Below are 24,269 nucleotides of genomic sequence, written 5' to 3'. Positions count from 1 at the left end.
TGGAGTTATATAAATTTCAAAAATCATATATTCTAAGAAACTAATCTCTCCAATAATTGTTTTTTTTTAACATTTTTAAACATGTTTAAATATTTAAAAAAATTACTAATACACTAATAATTACTTCTTTAATTAATTAAATAAATAAAATATAAAAACGGTCAAAGGCACAAGCTCAGAAAACATAATATCATTTTTCAAAATATATATGCTGAAGTATCAACGAGGTCCGCAAGCGTTAGCTGGACTTTTGGCCTTTCCCTCTACTTTGCTTCCTCTCCTTTTTCACGTTTGCTAGGTTGAGATAGGACCGTCATTCTTTTTTTTTCTTTTTTTTTGTAGGCTTATTGAGCTATGAAGGTGAATTCAGGTTTTCAGTATCCAGAGCCCAGCCCAGTTTGAGTCTCTTTCTTCTTTTTCCCCCCTATATAAAGACAGCAGCAGTTCTTGGAATAATCAGACCTGACCTTGACAACAAACATTTTTACCATTGCTTAATATTCTACCCTTATGACCTTTTCTCTGCAACTCTGAAGATAAATCTCAGAATAATCAGTCAATTCTAAATGGGGGATCAGATAGCGAGAGCAGAGGAGTTCGAGAAGAAAGCAGAGAAGAAGCTCAACGGCTGGGGATTGTTCGGCTCCAAATATGAAGACGCAGCCGATCTCTTCGATAAAGCTGCCAATTCCTTCAAGCTCGCCAAATCCTGTATTGTTTTACTTCTTCATCTCTTAAATTGTTGTTTCTAATTTTCTGCTTGTTTTCCCAGAGATAAACGGGGAAGAAAATAAATAATGGGAAGTTTTGATCTTTGTGACAAATTGGTCGTATCTCAAGTTTACATTCTATTCTCCGTTAACCCCTTAAATTTAAAGTTGGCGACTGGAATAAATGCAACTTTGGATATCCTATCGAATTTCCTTTTCCCTTTTAAAATAGCAGCTGGGCGAGTATTTCTTGTTTTGCTCTGATTGGGAATGACGGGGTGTTAAGTTTGATACGATGTGTGTTTTGTTTTGTGGGTATTTGATGGGAAACTTGGATTTTGATGTGGAATTGCGGATTCTTGATGGTTGGATTAGGATGGATCGGTATGACTTTCAAATGATATGACTGTTACATGAATTGGGTGTTAGATGTAAAATGTGACGGATTTGAGTTTATGAAATATATATATATTTTTTTTGAAGAATTTAGCAAATTTGATAAAAGAAAATTACATTTGCCTAGTTTTATGAATATAGGACGAACTTGAAGGAAATAAAAATTATTAATGCATGTCAGCATGTGGGTGTACTCACTAAAAAAACAAAATTAAACATCATGTGGGTTTAATCCCAGAAATGGTTCTTAAATCATTTTTCTTATGAGAAATGCTATTTTTCAGCGTCAATCTTGTGACCTTCCACAGATGATATCAGTGACCAAAAAGATGTATGCTTTACTGTGTCGTTGAGAAGGATCTAAGATCGATATGGATATGTTGAGGTCATGGGAATCGAAGAATGAACTTGTTCCCTATACTTTATTTTGTCATCACTGCATCCCATATCAGGAGTTGATTATCTCTATGAATTTGGTTTTGTCAGGGGATAAGGCTGGATCAACATATGTAAAGTTGGCAAATTGTCATTTGAAGGTAGTTGGTTTGTATTTTTCGGATCCAGCAGTTTATTTTTATCTTTAGTTGATACGCGACAAGCTTTTTCCGTGCTCTTGTATTTGTAGTTGGAAAGTAAACATGAAGCTGCCCAAGCTTATGTTGATTCTGCTCATTGCTACAAGAAGACATCTGTAAATGGTATGTATGGTGCTGGCTTACATACATGATGTCACCTATAAACATGTCACCATGAATACATCTAGCCCTCCTTTGCCTGGTGTCCGCTCTTATTTAACTTGAATTCCCTGACATGGTCATATTCCATTCCTTTAGTAATACACCCTTCAGTCGAGGGTCAATGTTATAGTGAATCAATCCGTATGCATTTGTGAGATAGGTGCTTCGAATTTTAAGTATTTGTTCACATAACATCCTAAGAAACTGGAGTCGTTTCCCCACCATGTGTTTACCACACATTATTGCCTTTCTACTGTGCACAGGCCTTGTATGGGTTGACGCTAATTTATTTCTCTTTTAATTGAATGGGGTAAAACATAATCATAGCTAAAATTCTTTTCTTTACGCAGAGGCCATATCTTGCTTAGAGCAGGCAGTAAATCTGTTTTGTGAAATTGGAAGGCTCAGCATGGCTGCGAGATACCTAAAGGTAAATCTGTTTTCCTACTTAGTATGTTAGTTTGAAATCTCCTATTTTGGGTTGTATTGCTACGCAGTTCCCTTTTAACATCTATCGCCTGCTTAAATAATGTCAAGCCTTCTGCAAATCGAGAAAAATGATTCTAAATTGTTCTTGGTGATTCTGTCATAGTAAAGATAAAAGACATTTTTGGGTTTGGACTATCTTTTCTCTGCAGACATTTAAAAAAAAATCTTCTCTCTGCACAGGAAATTGCTGAATTGTATGAGTCTGAACAGAACATTGAGCAGTCTATTGTTTACTTTGAGAAGTCAGCTGACTTCTTCCAAAATGAAGAGGTTACAACTTCTGCCAATCAGTGCAAGCAGAAAGTAGCACAATTTGCTGCTCAACTAGAACAGTAAGCCTAGCAACTCCCTTCAGAATATTTACTCTGGTGACAGCATATGCATCTGGTTATTGTAATATGTTTTTCCAGGGGAAATTATCAAAAAAAAAAAAAAAAAAGTTTTTCCAGGGGAGCATTCTTGCATGCTTTATATATATCTCATCCTGCGTGATTTTGTGCATAGAGTTTTGTTTCAGCAAGTTTTTGGTGTGAAAAAAAGAACAGTAACAGATGGGTTATCTCGACATGATCCTGAGACTTTTCACAGCCCAATGCACTAGAATTCTGCTCATGTTTTAGAGTATTAGGATAGGCATCTGAGATTTATGGGATACATATAATTTAATTTCAGGAAAATTTACTGTATTTTACTCTTCTTTTTGTGCTAGGGTAACTTAACTCGAGATCTGTTAGACGTCAATTCAATATTGGCGATCATGGTTTTATCACTATGATAAGGCTGGCAATTATTTTATTTCTGAAAAAAAAGGCCGGGAACTACTTCATATTTCTGCTACCACCTTTGTATTTTTTTTTTAATTTTCTACTTATCAATTGTTTTTTTAATTTTCTTGTAATGGTTTAGCACCCAAAAAAAACTGTGGTAGGAAAATGCTAAGTGACCATGAAAGCCAGAATTTCTATTCTCTAATCCTTTTGCTTATTATAGAAAGGGTATTATCATTTATGGAGATTTAATTAATCCGGTTGTAATATGTCTCCAGATACCAGAAGTCAATCGAGATTTATGAAGAGATAGCACGACAGTCACTCAATAACAATTTGCTTAAGTATGGAGTTAAAGGGCATCTTCTTAATGCGGGCATTTGCCAACTCTGCAAAGGCGATGTTGTAGCCATTACCAATGCATTAGAGCGATATCGGGTCTGAATTTTTCCTTGGTTCAGCATCTCAACATTACACTTATTGGGTCAGCTAATAATACAAATGCCACTTTCGCTTTTTGCAGGAACTCGATCCAACTTTTTCTGGAACACGTGAATATAGATTCTTAGCGGTGTGTTACAAACTCTAGAATTTATATTGCAACTGGAAAATCATACTTTACCCCTCAAAGTACCACTCCTTTAGCTATTCGATGTTGAAACTACCAAAGCTGTCATTTGACCCTTATAAAGCATCAGTTACAGTTTACCCTTATTAAGATCTGACTGTTAAAATGAATGACGAATGTGCTTTAACACAATTTTGACAGTTAAATTTTAAAGGGGGACAAACTGCAAAAGAAATTATGGTTAGGGAGGTATATAATAATTGTCATAGTTTGGTGGTCATATAGCAAAATGAGTGATACTATGACGGTAAAATGTAGTTTTCTAATAGCTTTGTATAATATTCTTCAGGAGCTTTTGTTTTGGGTTGACTGAACAATTTTTGAAATTTCAATGTCATCTTTATTTTTGTTGAGATAAGAGAATCTTGATAGAGTTTGTGTCTTTGTGCTAGGATATTGCTGCTGCAATTGACGAGGAAGATGTTGTGAAGTTTACTGATGTTGTCAAAGAATTCGATAGTATGACTCCGTTGGTACGACACTCTCCAGCATTAAAACTACGATTATATATCTGAAACGTTTTAAAAGTTTGAATGCTTGTTGGGTTCTGAAAGTTTTCAATTGATTTGTTCAGAGTTGATCTGGAATAACATTTAAAAACAGGATAGAATTTTTGTTGTAAGGTATCCCAAGGGAGTGGAATTGGATAAAACACACCTCGAGTTCGAATTATTCTATCCTTACTTTGGGCGTCTCCAAAATAAAAAACGAACTGTTGAACGTGATGTATTAGAAGGGATTAGCTTGACCAATATTTATACAATTTACGTCACCTCTTCAACCTCATGTTGGAAATATCTGATGTGTTTGCATAAACTGCTATGTAGGATTCCTGGAAGACAACCCTTCTATTGAGGGTGAAGGAAAAGCTGAAGGCGAAAGAACTGGAGGAAGACGATCTTACCTGAGATTTTATATCCCTAGTTTGGTGTTTTGCTTTTGTTAATGATGATTCATTGTATTATGCGATCGTGTCTGGTTACTCTTTACTTTACAATGTACTTTTAATCCGAGTGGTTATGCTTAAGTTTGTGTCCCGAGTCTGTAATTGGAGTATGCTCAAGTGTTGGAAAGGAATGTGAACTGAAAATTGAGGATGCAGCTGAATTATTAGATCATGATCACATAATAGGCCGTTGGACAACCACGATCTGTTTTAGCTTCTAGCCAGTTTTGGCTAACCACCGCCACAACCTACTCTCTTTTTCACAGTCCTCCCTTCTTCTTCTTCTTCTTCTTCTGCCCGTTTGATGTTTGACCTCGACTCGCATGCTTGGCTGAATCAAATCGTTCTCTTGTAAGCACCATTTTGTGATGACTGGTTTGTATCGACTTTCGGCATAAGACGACTCCTCTAGGTTCCTTCCGAAATCCAACTAAACCATCAATTGAAAACATTTTCGATCTCAGCTTTCATTTTTATATTTACTCTCGACGGTGCACGCCTGCGCTGCATGTGCACGTTTAGAACCACAGAGAACCAAGAAGAACTGTCGGTGGCTCTCTCCAATAAAAGTTTGTATAGAATAATTTATCTTAGCGCGATCCAGACAAAGTTTTAATATAATCCCATATTCTATAACCTCTTAAGATGGAGGGTTTAGGCCGTGTTTGGTTGTTCATAGACTTTCTTAAATTATTTTATTACTATTTATAAATTATTTTATTATAATTCACAAATGCTATGATATATTCTTAACATTCAAACGAAATTTTAACCTCCTGAGGGGAAGCTATAAAATCAAGATGGTGCATAAAATTCATTTTACAAATGTTACCTCCACCGTTCTTATCCCCTCACAAATCCAAAAATAACATTTTTTGTTAATTTATTATAATTAATATATTCTTTAAAAAACCCCTCATCTCTTAACTTTTTCAACTAATTATTATTTAATTTTTTTAATTTTTTTAAACTTCTAAACAAAATATAAAAAAATAGTTTAACTTTTTCAAATTATGAAATAAAAATAATATTAAAAAAAATATTTTAACTTTATAAGGTTTTCTCTTGAATAACAGATAATGACTATTTATACTGGAACGAATAGTTGTCTTGATTTATCTCATTTTCTAAAATCTCATAAAATATCTTAATTCAAACCATTTCGATACTATTCACATATTTTTCCTCTCATCTTATATTATCTCAAGTTCTCAACATTCAAATGAGACTTTAATGTTGGGAAAATATACCCATTACAATTTCTAGTATAATAATAAGAAAAATAATATTTACAATCATAGAGAGTATAAAAGTTGTATATATTTTTTTTAAAAAAATAAGTAAATATATGACACAAAAAAAAACTAATTTTTTTAATGATCAATCTCACTATTTTTTAAATAAAAAAAAATGCTCATTACTTATTGTTAAAATATTACAAAAATTAATTTTTTAATAATAAACTTTATCTAATATTACTCTAATAATAAATGTTGAAATATTATCAGCACGTGGAACCCAATTAGAACTAGGCACCCAATTGATCCTTTTTTCTGATCGGTCCGGTTTGGATAAAAATTTCATTTCATATTTCTAGTTTTTTTAAATGTTATAATAAATAATTTAATTTTTTAAGATTTTAAAATAATAATATTATTAAAAATAATATTTTAATAATATTTTATACAATTCATTTAAAACGATTCTGAACTGATCTCGAATCCAAACGAGCCTGTGGCCCTGTGTAACATATGGCTGCGGCTTCGGCTGTGGCTGTGGCTGTGGCTGTGGCTGACGTAAATAGAAGACGTCTTTTCTTTACCATCTTAACATCCAATACGACTTCAATTTTAGGCTCTCTCGCTCTCTCTCTCAATTCAGCCCCACTCTGGTATGAATAGGTTCTGCCTGACCCTTATTGTATCCAATTAGTCCATCCTTTTAGCAACGAACGCAGGCCAAGCAAATTCTATTTTGCTGAGCAAACAAGCAACAACAGCGAGAATAATTTTCACCATGTATGCTTATTTGTGAGTCCCGGATCGGTGTCTCAGAGAGGAAACTCGTTTCAATGAAAGCTTCTTCTAGTATCATAAATTTCCCTATTATTATTCTGCACACCGGAGGTATGTGACAGTTTCGACTTGCCCTTGTAAGCGAGTTTTTCAATCTTCCCGTATTTCTTTAATTTTTTTTCGTTTACTTTCCTTCGTTGGGTATAAATTAGTGAGCTACTTTGGTCGAACTATGCCATATAAATTTCTGGGTTTTTTTTTTTGCTTTTCCGTTGTTCTTGTGAAAACCCAGGATGAATAGATTGTTCTTTTAGGATCGGTTTCTGGGTTTTGAAGAATGAGACAATTGCTTGTATCTACAAACACTGGACTTTTATCAGCAATAAGAGCTGAGCAAGTGAAATTCTTGTTGTTTTATATCGAATTTTCAGTTTGAGTCTATATAATTTTCAGCCGCATCAGGTTTTGTAAGTCAAATCTCTTCTAAAACAAGATTTCTTTAAATATGAGGACTAAATTCTTAAAATGTTTTATTTGCGATTCAAAACTCAGGAGGACACATCGAAAGTCAACACATAGATCTACCTCCAGTGCCCTTTGTGTCCTTAATGCTACGGTGAGGGGTCAACTAGGCTGACTGGTGTTTTAATTGAGAATGGTTTCAACTGATAATGACAATCAGAAAGACGAAATTGAGGAATCTAGCGGTGCTAAATTCAAGGGTGAAATTCCACTTCACGTATCAGGGTCTCAGAGGACACTACTAACTGATGAGAACCCTAAAAGAAGGTTTTCTGATACATTTACTTCTCCTCTTAGTAGGATAAGGCTCCTAAAATTTGGTTCTGCATCTGCCACATTTAAGCAGATAGCTAATGAGAGAGATGAGATTTCACGGTCTGTGGCTTCTTCAAGTGGTCACCGTTTTCGAGAACGCATCAGTGGGGTGTTTGATCGGAAAATTGATTGGTATTCACTCTTGAAAATGGGCAAAGAATGGATTAGAAACCCAATGAACATGGCATTGTTTATGTGGATCACCTGTGTTGCTGTTTCTGGTGCGATTCTATTCCTCGTCATGACTGGAATGTTAAACAGCGTGCTACCCAAAAAGTCTCAGAGGGATGCTTGGTTTGAAGTAAACAATCAAATTCTTAATGCTCTATTTACTCTTATGTGTTTGTACCAGCATCCAAAACGGTTCTACCACCTTGTACTTCTGTGCAGATGGAAACCAGAAGACATTTCTAAACTAAGAAAGGCTTACTGCAAGAATGGGACCTACAAGCCCCATGAATGGGCACACATGTTGGTGGTTATTGTTCTGCTCCATGTAAATTGTTTTGCTCAATACGCACTTTGTGGTCTAAACTTAGGGTACAAGAGATCTCAACGACCAGCCATAGGAGTTGGAGTATGCATATCTCTTGCAATTGGTGCACCTGCAATTGCGGGCTTGTACACTATCATGAGTCCCCTTGGAAGGGATTATGATTCTGAGGATGAGGAAGCACAGGTTCAGATTATCACTGGTGATAGGAGAGATCAGATGAGAGTGAAATCTTTAGAGAAGAGATATTCTTTTGCAGCAAGAGATGAGCAGCGGATTGTTGAGAACAGACCACAATGGAGTGGGGGGATTCTTGATTTTTGGGATGATATCTCTCTAGCGTTTCTATCACTTTTCTGTAGCTTTTGTGTATTTGGGTGGAATATGGAGAGACTTGGATTTGGCAATATGTACGTTCATATTGTGACTTTTATCTTGTTTTGTATGGCTCCTTTCTGGATATTCACCTTGGCTTCTGTAAATATTGACAATGAAGCTGTTAGGGAAGCTCTAGTTTTTACTGGGCTGGTTCTTTGTTTATTTGGTTTGCTCTATGGTGGCTTTTGGAGGTTCCAAATGAGAAAGAGATTCAATTTACCTGCTTATAACTTCTGTTGTGGTGAACCAATGGTTTCTGATTGCGCACTATGGCTATTCTGTTGTTGGTGTTCTCTTGCTCAGGAAGTGCGGACTGGGAATTCCTATGATATAGTTGAAGATAAGTTCTACATGAAACAAATGGACAATGGTAACCAGCTGCCTATTTCTCCTTTGCCTCGTGAAGATGGAGTGGTTCAATCCAGATCCAGCCCAAGTTCTCCGCTGGGAGATTACTCTAGACCATCCAAGATGCTTACAACTAGTTCTCCAAGTCCCAGCAAAGTTTCAAAGGGCTACAGCCCAGACAGTCGACTTTCTACATTAAAAGAAGAGATATATGCAGGAGGCAGGGACAAAACTATGACAGACGGAGAGGTTAAATCCAGATCCAGCCCAAGTTCTCCACTGGGAAATTACTCTGTCCCATCCAAGCTTCTTACAACTAGTTTTCCAAGTCCCAGCAAAGTTTCAAATGGCCATAGCCCAGACAGGCCATCTTCTATAGTGAATGAAGAGTTTTATGCAGAAGGTAGGGACAAAACTATGACCCCACCATCTATATCGTTGATACAAAGGGAACCGCTTAGTCCAAAAAGATAAACAAAGTTTGAAATTTTATGGTAGTTTGATCTGTATGTAAGATTACATGGAAACTTCCATGCAGTGCTTAGATTTGTTGTGAAATCAAAGCCTCCATGTTTATTTTTAGTTTGCTATTTGAAGATATCTCTTTCTCAAGTAACTTCAATGCATCAATGTTAATTTATAGTTTTTTTGAAGATATTTGATATCCCTTTCTCGCTACCTTCAGTTTCTTTGTGCTGTTTGTAACTTTATTCTGCAATCTTATTTATACTTGGAGGGGGCAAAGTTTTTTTCTCTTAGTAAACAAGAACATAAGTATCTTTTCGAAGAGAGCTCTTGATAATTGACATGATAATTGACCGTATATGGTCAATTACCTTGAAAACTTGTCTGCACTACTTAGATATCTTTTTTTATAACTACTACATGGTTTTGTCCGTTAAGAATGAATTTTATACGATGTTATTATGTACTTTTGGTAAAATTTCCGAAGTAGAAAGTAATTGATACGGATGACTTGAGTTTCCAAAGAGCAACTGTTTCTGTCATCTAGCCCCAACTATCCATAAGGGAAGACAGATTGTAGAGGATGTTGGCCCACAAAATTAGAGCAAGATGAATGAAGTGAGGAAGTGCTTCTGGATTTTGAGCAATCTTCTATACCTTTGAATGAAGGGTATGGTGAGAAAGTACATCGTGGCACATGGTGTGTAGTAGAAGGTATAGATAGTCCAACATGGAATGAATCGTAAAACAGGATTGAATTATTGAGTTAATTTTTAACTGTTAGTACAATGGCTGTGGTGACTGGCTTTATTCATGCCCATAGGCAGAACCACAAGAAATCCTTATGTACCAGAACATACTTGTTAAAAAATAATAATAATAATAATCTTTCCCAAGGATTTAAGTCGCCCTCCTTGTACATATTTAAATAAATTGTTGCCGGAAAATGTATGTCTCGGCTTGTTAAGATTTTATATTTTGCAGATGTTTGAGAAACTGAATGTAATGTTGTTGTCAGTTGGTAGGCCTTGAACTATTTACAGGTAGGCCTTGAACTATGACCCTCTGTTTCATAAGAATAAAGGGGTAATGCAATCGTTTGCATTTTCAAATTCTTACCAGTAGTTAACTTGATAGGTTGAGAAATTGCCTACAGCGCTTAATTAATCTGATAACTTAAGGAAATCACTGCACTCCTATGGTTCCTGAAATTGCAAAACTGAATTCATGATCCGTCCTCCTAAATGACACTTTTTATGAGCTGATCATGTAATGTTGTTGTCAGTTGGTTGTCAAATCGTGCTATTCTTATATCATGGGATTCATCTTTTATTATGTGTATGATGAGTCTATGATCAGTTAAGTTCATTTTGGCATTGTCAGCCAGGTGGTTCGCTCAATCGATTGAGTTGTGCGTCCTAGCTGTTGCCATGCTCTTGTTAGATTTACGAAGGAATTGCCCGGCTTCTTTGTTTTTATACTAGCACTAGCAAATATATATATATATATATATATATCTTTTAAATCAAATTATGCAACGTGAATAATATATAATGTAAATGTCTTCGAATAAAATTATTCATTCCTCCAATTTAATTACAACCACCCGCACACGTTTGATTGAGAGAGGGCTGGGTTTTTGTTTTTGCATTTTTTTTTCCTGTTTTCAAATGGTGGTATGGAGTGGTCACTGGTTACCATGTCACATAATGACGGAGGCCGGCCATACATAATGGCTGTAGAGTTTATTTGAATTGCAATAATTAACATGGTAGGGGCTAGTTTTCTGTTTGTTTAGGTACTAAAAGGTTTAGTTGCGGTCTGGATAGCGAGTTAAAATGAGATAAAAGTTTAAAATTAAATAAATTAATATTAAAATATTATTATTTTAATATTTAAAAAAATTATAATAATAATATAAAGTGAGATAAAACATTTTTACTATAAAAATATGGCCTAATTTCTCGTACACGTCCTTGTTATGACCCAAAATTTTCCAGCTGTCAATAAATGTGTAATGGCGGGGGATACTCCAGATATCACTCCCAGCCATAGCCCCTTTGTTGCCTGTTGGAGGCTGGTCCTCACAACTAGTTAAAAATGACATATATAACCTGTCCATGCTCTCTCTGTAGAGACCTTGGGGTTTATGCATTGAGGCTTTTTCATTTGGGTCGCTCAGCGTGACAACTCATGAGCTTAATTGCCCATGCAACGGTATCATCTTTACTTACTTCCCTTTGGCAATTTTTTGATACCATGGCTTTCCCAACAACTCTGGGTCTCTTGCACATCTAATTCTTTCATATCATTCACTACTACTTATAATGGAAAGACAGTTTTGTTTATTGGACGGCGGATGTGGACTTATGAATTCTTTAATTCCGGCTTCACAGTACCCTCATCAACAATATTTCTCTAAAAAATATATATATACTCATTTTCTTCCAAAAGGAAACGATCGAGGTGCAGATCAGCATCAGCTGACTAGTAATGATGTTAAACTTTAAAGGCATGTGAGCTTAATTAATGCATGTGCAATTTACTAATTTAGTGAATTTGCATTGGCAGATAACCATTAATATTCCAGTTAATGATTACCGAAGCACAAGTTGAAGACTCTAGCTGAAAGCTCCACGACCACCCCCCCAAAAAGCTGCATGTGAAGTTGTATCCATGTGTATCAGAGTTCCACATCACAATTCTGGTGCCTCCTAAATGACTCGGAAAAAACAGAAATGCTCACTGCCTTCTAGATACATCTCTCCAATTGCATGCCAACCCGATCCTCCACGTTTTGAGCAGTGGGTCTGCTAGCTGTACGTAATCCTTTGTTCCTAATGATTTCTGTAGTTTTTCAAAACCATTGAAAAAAAGTTAAAAACACCACCTGTTTCAAGGAAATAGTAGCTAAGGATGAATCTCTATTATATCCACTTTAATAAATTGGTCAACAATGTCAGTCTTAAATCACTTTTTGCTTCTGAAACAATGCCATCGATGAGAGTGGGGCAGGGTTGGCTGTCTCTTTAGTTTTAATAAATAAAAAATAAAACTTCAACCCATGTTTGTTTGGATGAGATTGAGAAGTAGCAGCTAGCTGGGACCAATAACGCCATTTTCATGGTACGATAAATAATTGTGATTGGTGGCAACAGTGATGACAGATCAAGGTGGTCTGTATACAGTCTAGAAATCTCTCCACTAGATTATACAGGACAAAATCAACTTGGCTGCCCTTTATTTGGGGTGGACCCCTAAATTTTAATTTCAGGTCATGTACAAAAAAGTGGGCTAGCTGCACTAGAAAACAGCCTAGCATTATAACAGACGTTTTTTGGTTTTTTCAATTTTTTTTTTGAAATAAAGTTCATTTCATTTTATAAATAAAATTATAATTATGACTTATTAATATAAAAAAAATCTATATTATAAATTAAATTATGCATCTGTTTTGGGATACCTTACATACAAATTTATTTATGGTAAATATTATTTTAACTTCTATAAAACTCTCTCCTAACATAGATATTACTATGTAAAAACAGAATTAAAGTGACCCATCTTCTAAAGAAGATATTGTCTTAATTTCTATAAAACTCTCTCCTAACAGATATTGTTGCCTCCCTCCGCCACTCTCTCCCAAGCCCATCTCCCTCTCTGCGACCGCCACCCTCCACGAGCATCGGCATGAGCCCAGTACAGCACACCCACCACAAGCATTGGCATCCCAAGCCTAGATCGCACGAACACCATCCTCCACTGCGTAGAAGACCTCCTACACATAAGCTCTGTCGCATAACCAACCAATCATAGCTTCGCCCACCCCTCTTGACCAACTCTTGTCCCAGCTGCGGTCGTTCCAGGCAGCTCAACCACCAAACATGGTTCTGAAAGAAAAAAGAAAGATGAGGTTATGGAACTTTGAAATGAAGATCTTGGAGTATTCATAAACACAGATCTTAGAAAGAAAAAGGAACAAAACCTATTCTAAAAAATGGATCACCCGAAAGAGCACCTCTTAGTAGAGCTAAAACTAAAAAATTAAAATAAATCAAAATAAAATAAATTGAGCAGAATGAACATATAGACAGGAGGGAGGGGAGAGGGAGGAGCCAAAGCACCCTCTCCCTCAAAGCTAATACCGGATTTGGAAGAGTTTTGTAGAGAGAAGATGGAGTTTCTCTGTTATGATCATTTGTTTTTTTCAAACTTAATCCTTTTTTTCTTCACCGTAAAACATAAATTTCAAATTGGGATAAGCAAAGTCTATATATGTAGATTGCTGGCTGAAAAGCGAGTATAAACAGTGGCTTGCAATAGACGTTAGACAATTACGTTGTATTTAATTTGGCTGCATGCTCCCGCGTTCAACTTGAAAGTGAATCAATCCATTAACGTTATCTTTTTTTTTTTTGTTTCGTTCGTTCGAGCTAATTCAAAGGACGTAAAATTTAATCCATGGTTTCAAATCGACAAGAAACAATATCAATTCATTCATTCATACTTACCACCAAAAGGCTATAAAATATACTCTCGTCAACAAGAGGGCGTCATTGCTGATCACTTTTTGTTTACTCTCCTCCTGGCTTGAGGTATGGGGTCTGACCTGACCTGGCCTCATCTCATTTAAATTTTTATAACATTTTACATAATAATATTTTAAAATAAATATTATTTTTATAAACTAACTTATAAAAATAATATTATTTTATTAAAATATTTTTATTTTATAATATATATTATGAAATATGTTATTAAATATATTGTGTGGTATCATTTTGCAAAATTAAAACCGTAAAATAATGAAGTCATTAGTGGGGTCAAATAGAGTTGGCTTGACCGAGTCCAACCCAACCCAACACAACTCCCGGTCGTCGTCTTCGTCTTCATACAAGAAAAATGATAAGTCTATCTTTCTATTATTTATTTATTATTTTATTTATTTTATTTAATAATTAAGAAAATAATTATAAATTTTTTTATAACAATTAAAGACGTTAAAAAATATTTTAAAAAATTAATAAAATAATAAAAAATTTAAATATAATATAAATAATAAAAAAATAGTGAACCCGTTGCAAGTATATCATTATCCCTTCGTACACTACAACTACTAACAACCAGTCACGTCATCAGAACGGACGAAATAGCCCAAAAGTCGATCTTGCCATTGGGCCCTCTGCAGCATAGTTGCTACGAGAACGGCTGTGCATACAATGATCAATCCAATCGCACGGGTCACGACCCTCCTCATCCCCGCTATATAATCTAACCCGTTTCACCAGCGGTAGCGGTATCAGCTTCCCCTTCATTTTACAAGCATTTTGTTCGGCCCTTTCTTTCTGCATATTCCTCTCACTCCGTGTCCAAAACCTTATTTAATTAAGACCCACCGCCTACTGCCGAGCTAGGCTTGGTCTAGAACTGGCTAACTCTCAGGAAACTCTGGAGGAAACCGATTCCAGTAATCAAAGGGTGGTTCTCGCCCTCTATGCGGCCCTGAGTTCGCACGACGTGGCCACGGTGCACCAGATCGTCGCCCCCGACCTCGAGTGGTGGTTTCATGGTCCTCCCTCCCACCAGTTCTTGATGCGCCTTCTGACCGGCACTGCCCCTGCCTCTGCCACATCCTTCCGATTCGTCCCGCAGTCCATCACTTCCTTCGGGCCCACCGTCCTTGTGGAGGGCTGCGACCACGCCCTCTCTATTTCCTGGGTTCATGCCTGCACCGTCTCTGATGGGATAATTACTCAGATCAGGGAGTACTTCAACACGTCCCTCACTGTCACGCGACTCCGGAACTCCGGTCCATCGTCACCGCCATCAGATTTAGCTTCTACGAGGTCCTCATCATCGACGGCTGCGATCACGCCCCTCCATTGCCCGTCCCTTTGGGAGAGCAGCGTCTCCAGTTGGTTCGGAAAGTCCGTGCCGGGTCTGGTCCTGGCAATATAGTACCATCTCTCTCTGTGATCAGCTGCATCCGTTACTATAGTAAAAACAAATAAATTAAAGGGTGCGCAGTAATCAGCCCCTGATTGAGTGAAATACTTATGGGCTGAGCTAAATTTCCGTATTAGATCGAGTCAGAGAGATGTAAAAGCTCCTTATTACGGTCGTGTTTGGCATGGTTTGTTCGGCTTTGGCATCTTGGTATGTTTGCGTGTGCCCGTCTGTCTTTCGGGTTGTCCTGTTTAGTCGTGGTGTCTGTCTTGATTTTGTGTGTTGGTACGTGGAAACCATAATGGTGGAACATTCCTATTGGTTATATCCTGACGTATCTGTAATCTCGTGTTTTGGTTGCGTAATAAAGGTATTTGCTTGTGCTTGTGATATGATTTTTCCGTTGCCTGCCTCATTTGCCTTCTAATCTTTCTAAGCCAAAAGTGGAAGATCCTTGATGATACAAATTGAGATCGAGTCTTATGTTTTTTTTTTTTTTTTTCTAAGCAAGTTTTTCATAGATAAACTACATATTACAAGATACAATGAGCTATAAGTCTCAACAATCATCCAAAAACCAACAAATACAACACTGGTGAAATAAAAAAAAAGAGGGCTTTAGAACCAAAAGATTGGCTCTTACCCATTTCTCTCAAGGTGAAGCCGCTTGAAACGGTTAACATAGTCTGATAAACAAACTATAAGACTACAACTAGAAGCCGTAGTGAAAAATGTGCTGCAGTTTGTTAGCTTGGATTGGTTGAAGTAGACTTCTACGATCAATTTCTCTTGATCTTTGGTTAGAGAAAACATAAACATAGACGAGTAGCAACCGAGAAAATGGTCGAATCATTGGCAAAGGATTGCCACTGACTATGGAGGCGCGTGAAGATCACGCGCAGTATGAGTTGCGTGTGAGGCACATGCATCACTCTTTTGGGAGGTTTTTTTTTTTTTTTTTCTGCTGTCTAGAAGATCAGTGGCTGGAGGCTCTGATGGTGGGGCGCATGGCAGTCGATGGTGGCTGGTGGACAGCAGATTGGCCATTTTCGGTGTTATGGGCAGAAAGCTAGAAACAAACTAGAAAAATGGACTATGGACAAGTCTAGCAAAGGCCAGACAGGGGGAGGGAGGGTGGAGCCGACTCTCCACCCCCTGGCCAGTGGACTACATTACTTTTATAATGTAGCCCTATTGTCTCCTAATGTGATGATAAAAACACATCAAAATAAAGTTTAATGTCATTTCACTATAGTTACGTTCCGAAAATACGACGGATTCATAAATATTGTGTAATCTCTAAAATCTAAATATTTAGGTGGATGGTGTGATAAATTGTGTACTTTTTTTTTTTTTTGTTCTAAGGTTGTATTTGGATGTTGAGTTGAGTTGAGTTCTTTATGAATAGTAGTGGGTTGAGATGATAGAGTAAGTTTTGTGGGATTCACTTAGGCTGCGTCTAGATGTTGAGCTGAGCTAAGTTCAATTCTTTATGAATAATAGTGAGTTGAGTAATAGAATGAGTTATGTGGGACCCATCTAAATTGAGTTTAAAATGTGTTAAGATGTTAAGATGAGTTTAATACTTTTTATGGGAAGTTGAAAAAGGTTGCGGGTCCAACGTATAATGAGGTTTTGAGTTGAGGTGAGTTTAGTAATTTGAGAGTTGAGTGTTTGAATGTTAGACTCAACTTAAAATTATATTGAGCTCAACTGAGTCTTACAACCAAACATAGCTTTAAAATGAGTTTAAATGTATTTGGATGTTAAGATGAATTTAGATGTATTTATAAAAAGTTGAAAAATATTGTGGGTCTCACATGTAAAGAGATTTTGAGTTGAGATGAATTTAGTAATTTGAAAGTTGTGTGTTTGGATGTTAAACTTAACTTAAAATTAGACTGAATTGAGTTGAACTCAAATGAGTTTAACAACCAAACGAGGCTTAATCTTGGGTTAGGACCAGATTGGTGTGGATGTGTTGTACAGCCTTCCCCCGTGTGGGTTGTTCTTCTTTGCGCTTTGCATCGCGTGACATCTTCTTACTGTCTTCTCGGCTCCCTTCGTTGTTCTGGCCAGCTATTTTCCTGTCTGCTTTTTCCAGCTCGGTTCGGCGCGGGGCAATCAAGGCCCGGAGTGTGTCATCAGCGTTAATGAAGTCGTCGGTGCGGTCTATGAAATCCCTTAGTGAGGTTGGGGTTTTTCTTGCTATCTCTTCCATGAAGTGGTTGAGGGGCCAGATCCCCCCATCAGTGCTGCCATTGTGATTTTCTTATCCTGGTCATATGTTGTCATGCGTTCCTTATTGAAACGAGGGAGGTAGGACTTTAGGCTCTCGTCATGTCTTTGCTTTATGGTAAGAAGATAGGCAGCGGGTCGTCTCCTATTCTGGCTCGCCATGAATTGTGTTAAATAGAGTTGTGCCAACTCTGTGAAGCTAGTAACGATCCCGAGTAGCAGGGCCTCGAACCATGCTCTCGCCGCCCCTTCAGCGTGAGGGGGAACGCCTTGCACTCAACTTCACTTGGGAACCCGTGCAGGGTCATGTGTGCCTTGAAGGTTTCCAAGTGTTCCAAGGGATCCTTCGACCCATCATCTGCGTCTATTAGCGACACTTTAAACCTCAAGGGTAGGGGGACTGCCATGACATCGGCGTTATACGGCAGCTCAATGCTAGTGAGCAATTGGTCTATCGTGGAAGGTGGGCCTACCCGTTTGACCACCTCTTCATATTTGGTTTCTAGTTTTTGGAACATGAGGTCCGCTTGTGTCGCTCTTCTTTTGCTACATCCGCCTCAGGTGGACGGGGGGTCTCGGAGTTGTGACTTTGATGGTCTCCCTCCGGTTCTCCATCCCCTCCCTGCAAGGTGACATTCTCCCTGCAGAGAGCCTCCATTTCTTTCACAAGCCTCTGTATTGTTGCAGCTTGTTTGTTGATTCTTTCTTACATCGCCTCAGGTTGCTCTTCTCCTCGCTACGAGGCTTGAGAACGCGTCGTGGCCAACATATGAATGACATGTTACTTGCTGGGAAAGAAGGATCCCACATATGTCACCAATGTTGATGTCGTGTTTGGTGTGCCTGAGCCACTCAAAGCTGGTAGCTCTCGGGCTCTTCCCTACAAGGAGGAGAACATGGGAGCTCGAGGGCGGTGATACCTTTGACGCTCAAATTAGTCTAAGGTTGTGGAAGAATAAGAAAATATGGAGACTAGAATGAGATAACAACAATGTTCAAGTAAAAGAGAGTAACCTCCCTCTCGGTGGAGTGAGGGGTATTTATACCTGTTGGGACGGGACCCGAGGTGATAACGTCGTGCAGACGGCTTCGTACTAGGATCGCACATCCCTACCTATTTCTTGCCTCCCAACATTCCTGCATGGCTTGGTCAGAGCCATCACAGGCACTCAGAAGGGCTTTTGTGTTGCTTGCCGTCCTTAAGAATGCATTGAATGTGACATGGCCCTGCCATGCATGCCTACTCTAGTGTCATTAAATGTGATGTGGCCTCGGTCAGACTCGTTCTTGCATCCATTAAATGCGGTGTGGTTTCAGATGGGTTCCCCTATCCTTTGGTGCCATCCGGGCTGACCTGTCAGGATCTGGGTGTTCCTGGTGGTTGACCACTTCGCGTGTCAGGCCACCCTGTCATGCCAGAACCGGCGGCTCCTTGGTCAGTGTGTTAGATTGTACGGTTTTTTATTTCCTTCCCAAGTCTTCAACTTTACCTTCTTCTCCTTAGGCCTTTTGAGACATCCCGACCCATTGCGACTCCTGGGCCCAAGCCCGAGCCCTCTCTTGGGCCTCTGGGGATTTCTCTCCTCTCTGCTAGCTTTTTTTTTTCTCCTTCCAACTAAAATGAAAGCAAAAAACCGAGTAGAAAAGGAAAAACTGAAAAAACAAAAAGGAACATTTTAGATATTAGCATATGCATGCATGCATGGATTCCTACTTGCCAAACAAAGTTGTTCATAAAATATTATTCAATACAGTAGGTAGTTTTGGTATAATCTGCGTGTATATATATACATATATATATATATATACACACTAGTAGTGGGCCAACGTGCGAGGCGCGTTTGGCCATTTAAAAGAAAAATAAATTGTTGTAAAATAGATATGTGCTCTATATTAATAAATAAATAAAAACATAATGATAAGTTTTTTTTTTATAAGTAAAAACATAATGATAAGTTAAAGAAGGATAATAATATTGTGTGCCTATTGTAACTCAAGAAATAATATCGTGTGCCTATTGTGCCTCTATAGTCACGTTTGATCTTAATTTAAATTTATTTTCTAACAAGTCCTTCAAATAATTTAAATGATTGCATCACTATCATTAGTCTTTGAACTGAATAATTAAGGAAAATTATTTTATATGAAAATAAAATTGTTAATGCCTGATTTATTTGAAACTAAATTTGACAGTTCTTCAAGTCCCAGAACATGACACATTTTCAAAGTTTGAATTATATCTAGTGCATAATTTTTACATATAGATAAAGATGAAAGGACATGTCACTATATCCTTAAGTATAAAATCAGAAGTTAGAGAACGTCACAAGCAAGACGATCAAGAACCAGGAAAGAGACCGGAAGTTAGAAGCAAATAGAAAGAAATGGGAAATGAAGGGAACCTGAATGAGGGTATTGTCCCTCTCGACTTTTTCCACGAAGCTGTCTCACACCTCATGCTGCAACAAGTCGTTGAGATGAGTCCCGTGCACTTCAAAAGGAAAGACGACGACACCACCACCACCACCACCACCAACAACATAAGGAACAGAGGAACAAAATGAAAAAAGAATAATCACAGGATTCGGATCCAAAAAGAACAAGAAGGAAGAAAAACCCAAACTGGTTCTCTAAGATTCACACCCAAGAGACAAGAAAAAGATATCGAGAATGACCATACCCACGAGGCACAAGCACTAAGAACAAGCAAGAAGAACCGAGAAATACAGAGCACGGCACTTCGTCTTCGGAGCCTCACTTTCGAAATCTTTGTGCTAGATGGGTAAGAATCAAGACCGAAGAATTTGGCACCCCTCAATCTCACAGGGGCATAAATGAAATGAAATGTGTCAAATAAGAAATACCGTTCATTCATGTTCATAACCTCTTTTGAGTATAAGATATATATATATATATATATATATATATGTGTGTGTGTGTGTGTGTTTAATTAGTTGGCTTGATCGAATGTACCACGTCCATTTAATTTGTTTAAATTTGGGGTCTGCGATAAGAAGAGACCAACGTGCCCATGATCAGAATATCTATATATATATATAAAGGGTTTTGCTAGATACAAGCGAGTTCGTGTACCATATCGCGTACCGATAATTTTTTTTATTTAAAAAAAAATGAAAAAAAATTTTGTGAGAGAAAAAGAAAATCTCCTATATCATAAAAATTATTTTTATCTTTAATTCACATCGTTTCGTTAAACATATATATTACATATCAATATTGGTGTACGAATTGATGCACAAACTTGCTTGCAATAAGATTTTTCCATATATAAAAGAGCCAGGCCGGATCGATATTGGGGAATTCTATAAACAAAATAAGGGTATCGATGCATACTAGTTAACCCTATGCGTCCTTATCACCGTAAAAGCTATCAGATATTATATATCTCCTATACATACATGATACGTTTAATTTGCAACTTAAAATACTGACTTCAGGGGAGAAGATAAGAAGAATCACTATCAACCACGTCATCCGTCTGAAAGTCTCTAGCTATGAGTGACTAACTTGTCTAAACCAGCAAAACTTAAACGTGAAGATCACAAGAGCACGTGTGTATATATATCTCTTATATCTTATTATATCATATCTTAAAAAGTTAAAAGTGTCTATAAGAAAATAAATAGTAATTAGCGTTTGATAATTTATTTCCATTTATACCTCTATCTTGTTTTGTCTTATTATATTGTTATCCCTGACACATATTTATTTTCATTTATTTTCATAAACGAGATATTGTGTCAATATTTCATTTATTTTCATAATTATTTTCATCTTATATCATTTAAATTTATTTAATTATTATAAATTTTTTAAATTTTTACACAAAATAAAATAAACAATTTAATTTTTTTCAAATCACAAAATAAAAATAATATTAAAAAAATATATTTTAAAAATATTTTATTTAACTTTTAACTTTCAAATTTTATCTTAACTCATTTGCAAAAAAAAAACGAGGTTCATTTGTGTTTTTGTTCATCCATGTGAGTAGTTCATATTTTGTGTTATATCATTTTTACTCTTGTGTTATGTTCTTTGTGTCCGTTTAAACGAGAGTTTATTTGTCTTTTGGTGTAAATTAGTCAGATGTGACAAAAATATTGTAAGTACATATATATTACTTAAAAGGATGGTAGTCCTGAAATTTATATATATATATATATATATATATCTTCACTAACAATATTATATCACGACTCTAGATATAATATTGATGTCCTTATTTCGAAGCACGTATATATTGTTCTTTTTAGTGAAAGTTAAATTAATCTTAAATGTCATGCCTATTTAAGCTCTCTTTAGCTTCCATGGCCATTGTCAGATTATTTTTCTGCTTCGATGTATTAAGCTACCTACTAATCAATTTTAAGTAAAAAATTATATTATTTTTATCTTTTGTGAATATTACTAATTTTTAAAAATGATTTCTTCCAACTAGGCAAACGTGCCTAGTACTTTGCTCCACTTCTAGCATATAATAAATATATATAATATATATATATATATATATATATTGTGGGTACAATAATGATAATGATAAAGTACACACAAAAGAAAGAACAAATAATTGCTCTGTGGAGAGAAACACATGAGCAGTTAATTAAAGGATAACGTTTCACATGTTCATATTTCGAGAAAGATCTTTATCTCTTCTTTTTCATTTCGATATACATGCGAATGAATACTAAGCTTCTTCTGTTTTGGAGAAAAATTATTGTCATTTTAGGTAATTTTTAATTTACGTCGTTTACGATCGAAAAAGGAATTAGATCTATAACACCCTCTTACATGAGTTTAACCCATATTACAAGACTAATTCGTCTCCTACCAAAAATAACTTAGAATTAGGTCACAGTCACTGTCCGTTCTTATCTCTTCCAATTAGTTCAACCCGTAACAATCAAGAGAAGAAAGGAATGCCTACGTACTATGAGAAAGAGAGTGGGGGAAAAAGACCTCTGTTTTTATTATTATTATTTTGGTTAGTGAAAATCTTTTTAATTGACAAGCTTTTATAATTAAGGAATGCCTAACTTTTAGCAGTAGAAATGTTAGAATGTATTCCTGGAAATGAAGAAGAGCTCCATGTTGTCATAATAATTAGATTGCACACGTGTTCGACCCAAGTGAAACACATTGGTGAATCGATCCCACCAAATTACTTCAAGTAATTGTCCCCCATGCATGCATTTAAACCCCTCTTTCTGTCTTCATGCACTCTCACTTCACTTTTGGCCGTGTGGTGTGTATATATATTTCTATATATATATGAGATTAAGATTGGTATATGCCTATGTATATATACACAATTGTTTGTTTCGGGAGTGATATTTAAATTTGAATCAGCCATACTTGTCCATTGGTTTTTGAATTCAAAATGTCCTCCTTCAAAGTATTTAGAATATTTAGGATGACATTCTTTCTTTTCAACAAGTCTCTTCAATATCCTTATAGGGTATGAACTCCTACGTACTATGCAATCGAGGCAAAAAAGTAGGGTGGGAAGCATGTCCATTAAAGTGGATAAGTAAAGGTGAATGGTGTACATGGAGATACAATTTTTCCTTCAAGAGGCTTAAGATAGGGTGACCCTTTGTCTCTATATATATATTTCTTCTTTGTGTTGAGGGGTTAAGTTCTTTATTTCAACAAGCTGAGAGGAATGTCACGATTAAAGGAGTGGCAGCTTCAAGGGGTGGTTTAAGCATTAACCATCTTTTATTTGCTGACGATTGTGTTATATTTTGTAGAGCCAAGCAAGAGGAGTGGTTTCATGTAGAACATATTTTGAGGCAGTATGAGTGTGCATCTGGCCAGACCATGAACAAGCAAAAGACTTATGTTCTATTTAGTTCGAATACAGATCCTACTGCAAGGGAGCTTATCACTTTGTCTACTAATGGAGTTGAATGTGGTAATTACAACAGGTATTTGGGCCTGCCTATTGTGGTAGAAAGGTCTAAGTACAACACTTTCAAGGGCTTAAAGGAAAAGACTTGGAGGAAGATTAGTAGCTGGAAATCTGGATTGCTATCATCAGCAGGTAAGGAAATCTTCATTAAGAGTGTGTTACAAGCAATACCAACTTACACCATGAGTGGATTTCGGTTGCCTTCTGTGTTATTGAAAGAAATTGAGGCCATGTTATCTCAGTTTTGGTGGAGCCATAAGAAATCTAAAAAAGGTATTCATTGAAGGAGTTGGGCAAAGCTAGGCAAAGTGAAAAACAAATGGGGATTAGGGTTCAGGGATTTAATCAGTTTTAATATAGCTTTGTTGACAAAACAAGTATGGAGACTAATTCAAGAACCTTCCTCTGTGGTGGCATGGTGGCACGAGTCTTTAAGCACAAGTATTTCCGTAACTGTGAGCTGATGGAGTCTAAGGTAGGAACATCTCCTTCTCATATTTGGAGAAGTATCTGGTTCTCTCTAGATTTGATCAAGGAAGGGGCTGTTTGGAGGGTGGGAGATGGCAAGAGTATAAGAGCTTGGTATGACAAATGGCTAGCTCAACCAACCACTTATAGTGTACAAACTCCTATGCATAAGTTGGAGCCAAATACTAAAGTGGCATAGTTAATTGATGTTACTAATCATAGGTGAATGGTTGATTTGGTTGAAGAAATTTTATGTTCAGAAAGGGCCAAGTTAATTTGTAGTATCCCTATTAGTTTGAGGGATGTCAATGACAAACTGTTTTGGGTAAGGACTGAAAATGGAGTATTTACAGTGAAGAGTGCTTATTTTTTAGACTGTTTGATGAGGAATCAATCCCAAGAAGAGGCATCCAATGCCAAGGAAGTTGATGTGCAGTGGAGGATGCTATGGCAGCAAGTTCTTGGTAAGATTA

At 36.7% G+C, this 24,269-nt stretch overlaps 3 protein-coding genes across 3 annotated transcripts; all 3 read left to right on the top strand.

Moving 5' to 3' along the window:
• The first annotated feature begins 287 nt into the window (after positions 1-287).
• On the top strand, positions 288-4,871 carry LOC109004758 (alpha-soluble NSF attachment protein 2). Its single transcript, XM_018983430.2, has 9 exons — positions 288-711; positions 1,593-1,642; positions 1,732-1,804; positions 2,194-2,273; positions 2,513-2,664; positions 3,378-3,537; positions 3,623-3,670; positions 4,120-4,200; positions 4,555-4,871. Exons 1-9 carry the CDS (start codon positions 567-569, stop codon positions 4,633-4,635), a joined length of 870 nt encoding a protein of 289 aa, XP_018838975.1. The 5' UTR covers positions 288-566; the 3' UTR covers positions 4,636-4,871.
• A 1,524-nt stretch (positions 4,872-6,395) lies between these two features.
• LOC109004757 lies at positions 6,396-9,401 on the top strand. The gene is made up of 2 exons (XM_018983428.2): positions 6,396-6,799; positions 7,241-9,401. Exon 2 carries the CDS (start codon positions 7,344-7,346, stop codon positions 9,216-9,218), a length of 1,875 nt encoding a protein of 624 aa, XP_018838973.2. The 5' UTR covers positions 6,396-6,799; positions 7,241-7,343; the 3' UTR covers positions 9,219-9,401.
• Positions 9,402-14,594: 5,193 nt separating this feature from the next.
• LOC109004755 (wound-induced protein 1-like) lies at positions 14,595-15,550 on the top strand. The gene has a single exon (XM_018983427.2). The coding sequence runs from the start codon at positions 14,802-14,804 to the stop codon at positions 15,165-15,167; it is 366 nt and encodes a 121-aa protein (XP_018838972.1). The 5' UTR covers positions 14,595-14,801; the 3' UTR covers positions 15,168-15,550.
• Positions 15,551-24,269: the final 8,719 nt, after the last annotated feature.

The sequence above is a fragment of the Juglans regia genome, chromosome 12, assembly GCF_001411555.2.
Source record: "Juglans regia cultivar Chandler chromosome 12, Walnut 2.0, whole genome shotgun sequence".
Classification (NCBI taxonomy): domain Eukaryota; kingdom Viridiplantae; phylum Streptophyta; class Magnoliopsida; order Fagales; family Juglandaceae; genus Juglans; species Juglans regia.
The sequence above is the reverse complement of the archived record's forward strand: the minus strand, read 5'-3'. Positions and strand labels throughout refer to the sequence as shown.

Bases quoted from the DNA above. Each gene is read 5' to 3' on its own strand.
- LOC109004757 (XM_018983428.2), top strand. From the start codon at position 7,344: ATGGTTTCAACTGATAATGACAATCAGAAAGACGAAATTGAGGAATCT.
- LOC109004758 (XM_018983430.2), top strand. From the start codon at position 567: ATGGGGGATCAGATAGCGAGAGCAGAGGAGTTCGAGAAGAAAGCAGAG. The intron at 2,665-3,377 runs GTAAGCCTAGCA...ATATGTCTCCAG, and splicing joins TTTGCTGCTCAACTAGAACA to ATACCAGAAGTCAATCGAGA. The intron at 3,671-4,119 runs GTGTGTTACAAA...TCTTTGTGCTAG, and splicing joins GTGAATATAGATTCTTAGCG to GATATTGCTGCTGCAATTGA.
- LOC109004755 (XM_018983427.2), top strand. From the start codon at position 14,802: ATGCGCCTTCTGACCGGCACTGCCCCTGCCTCTGCCACATCCTTCCGA.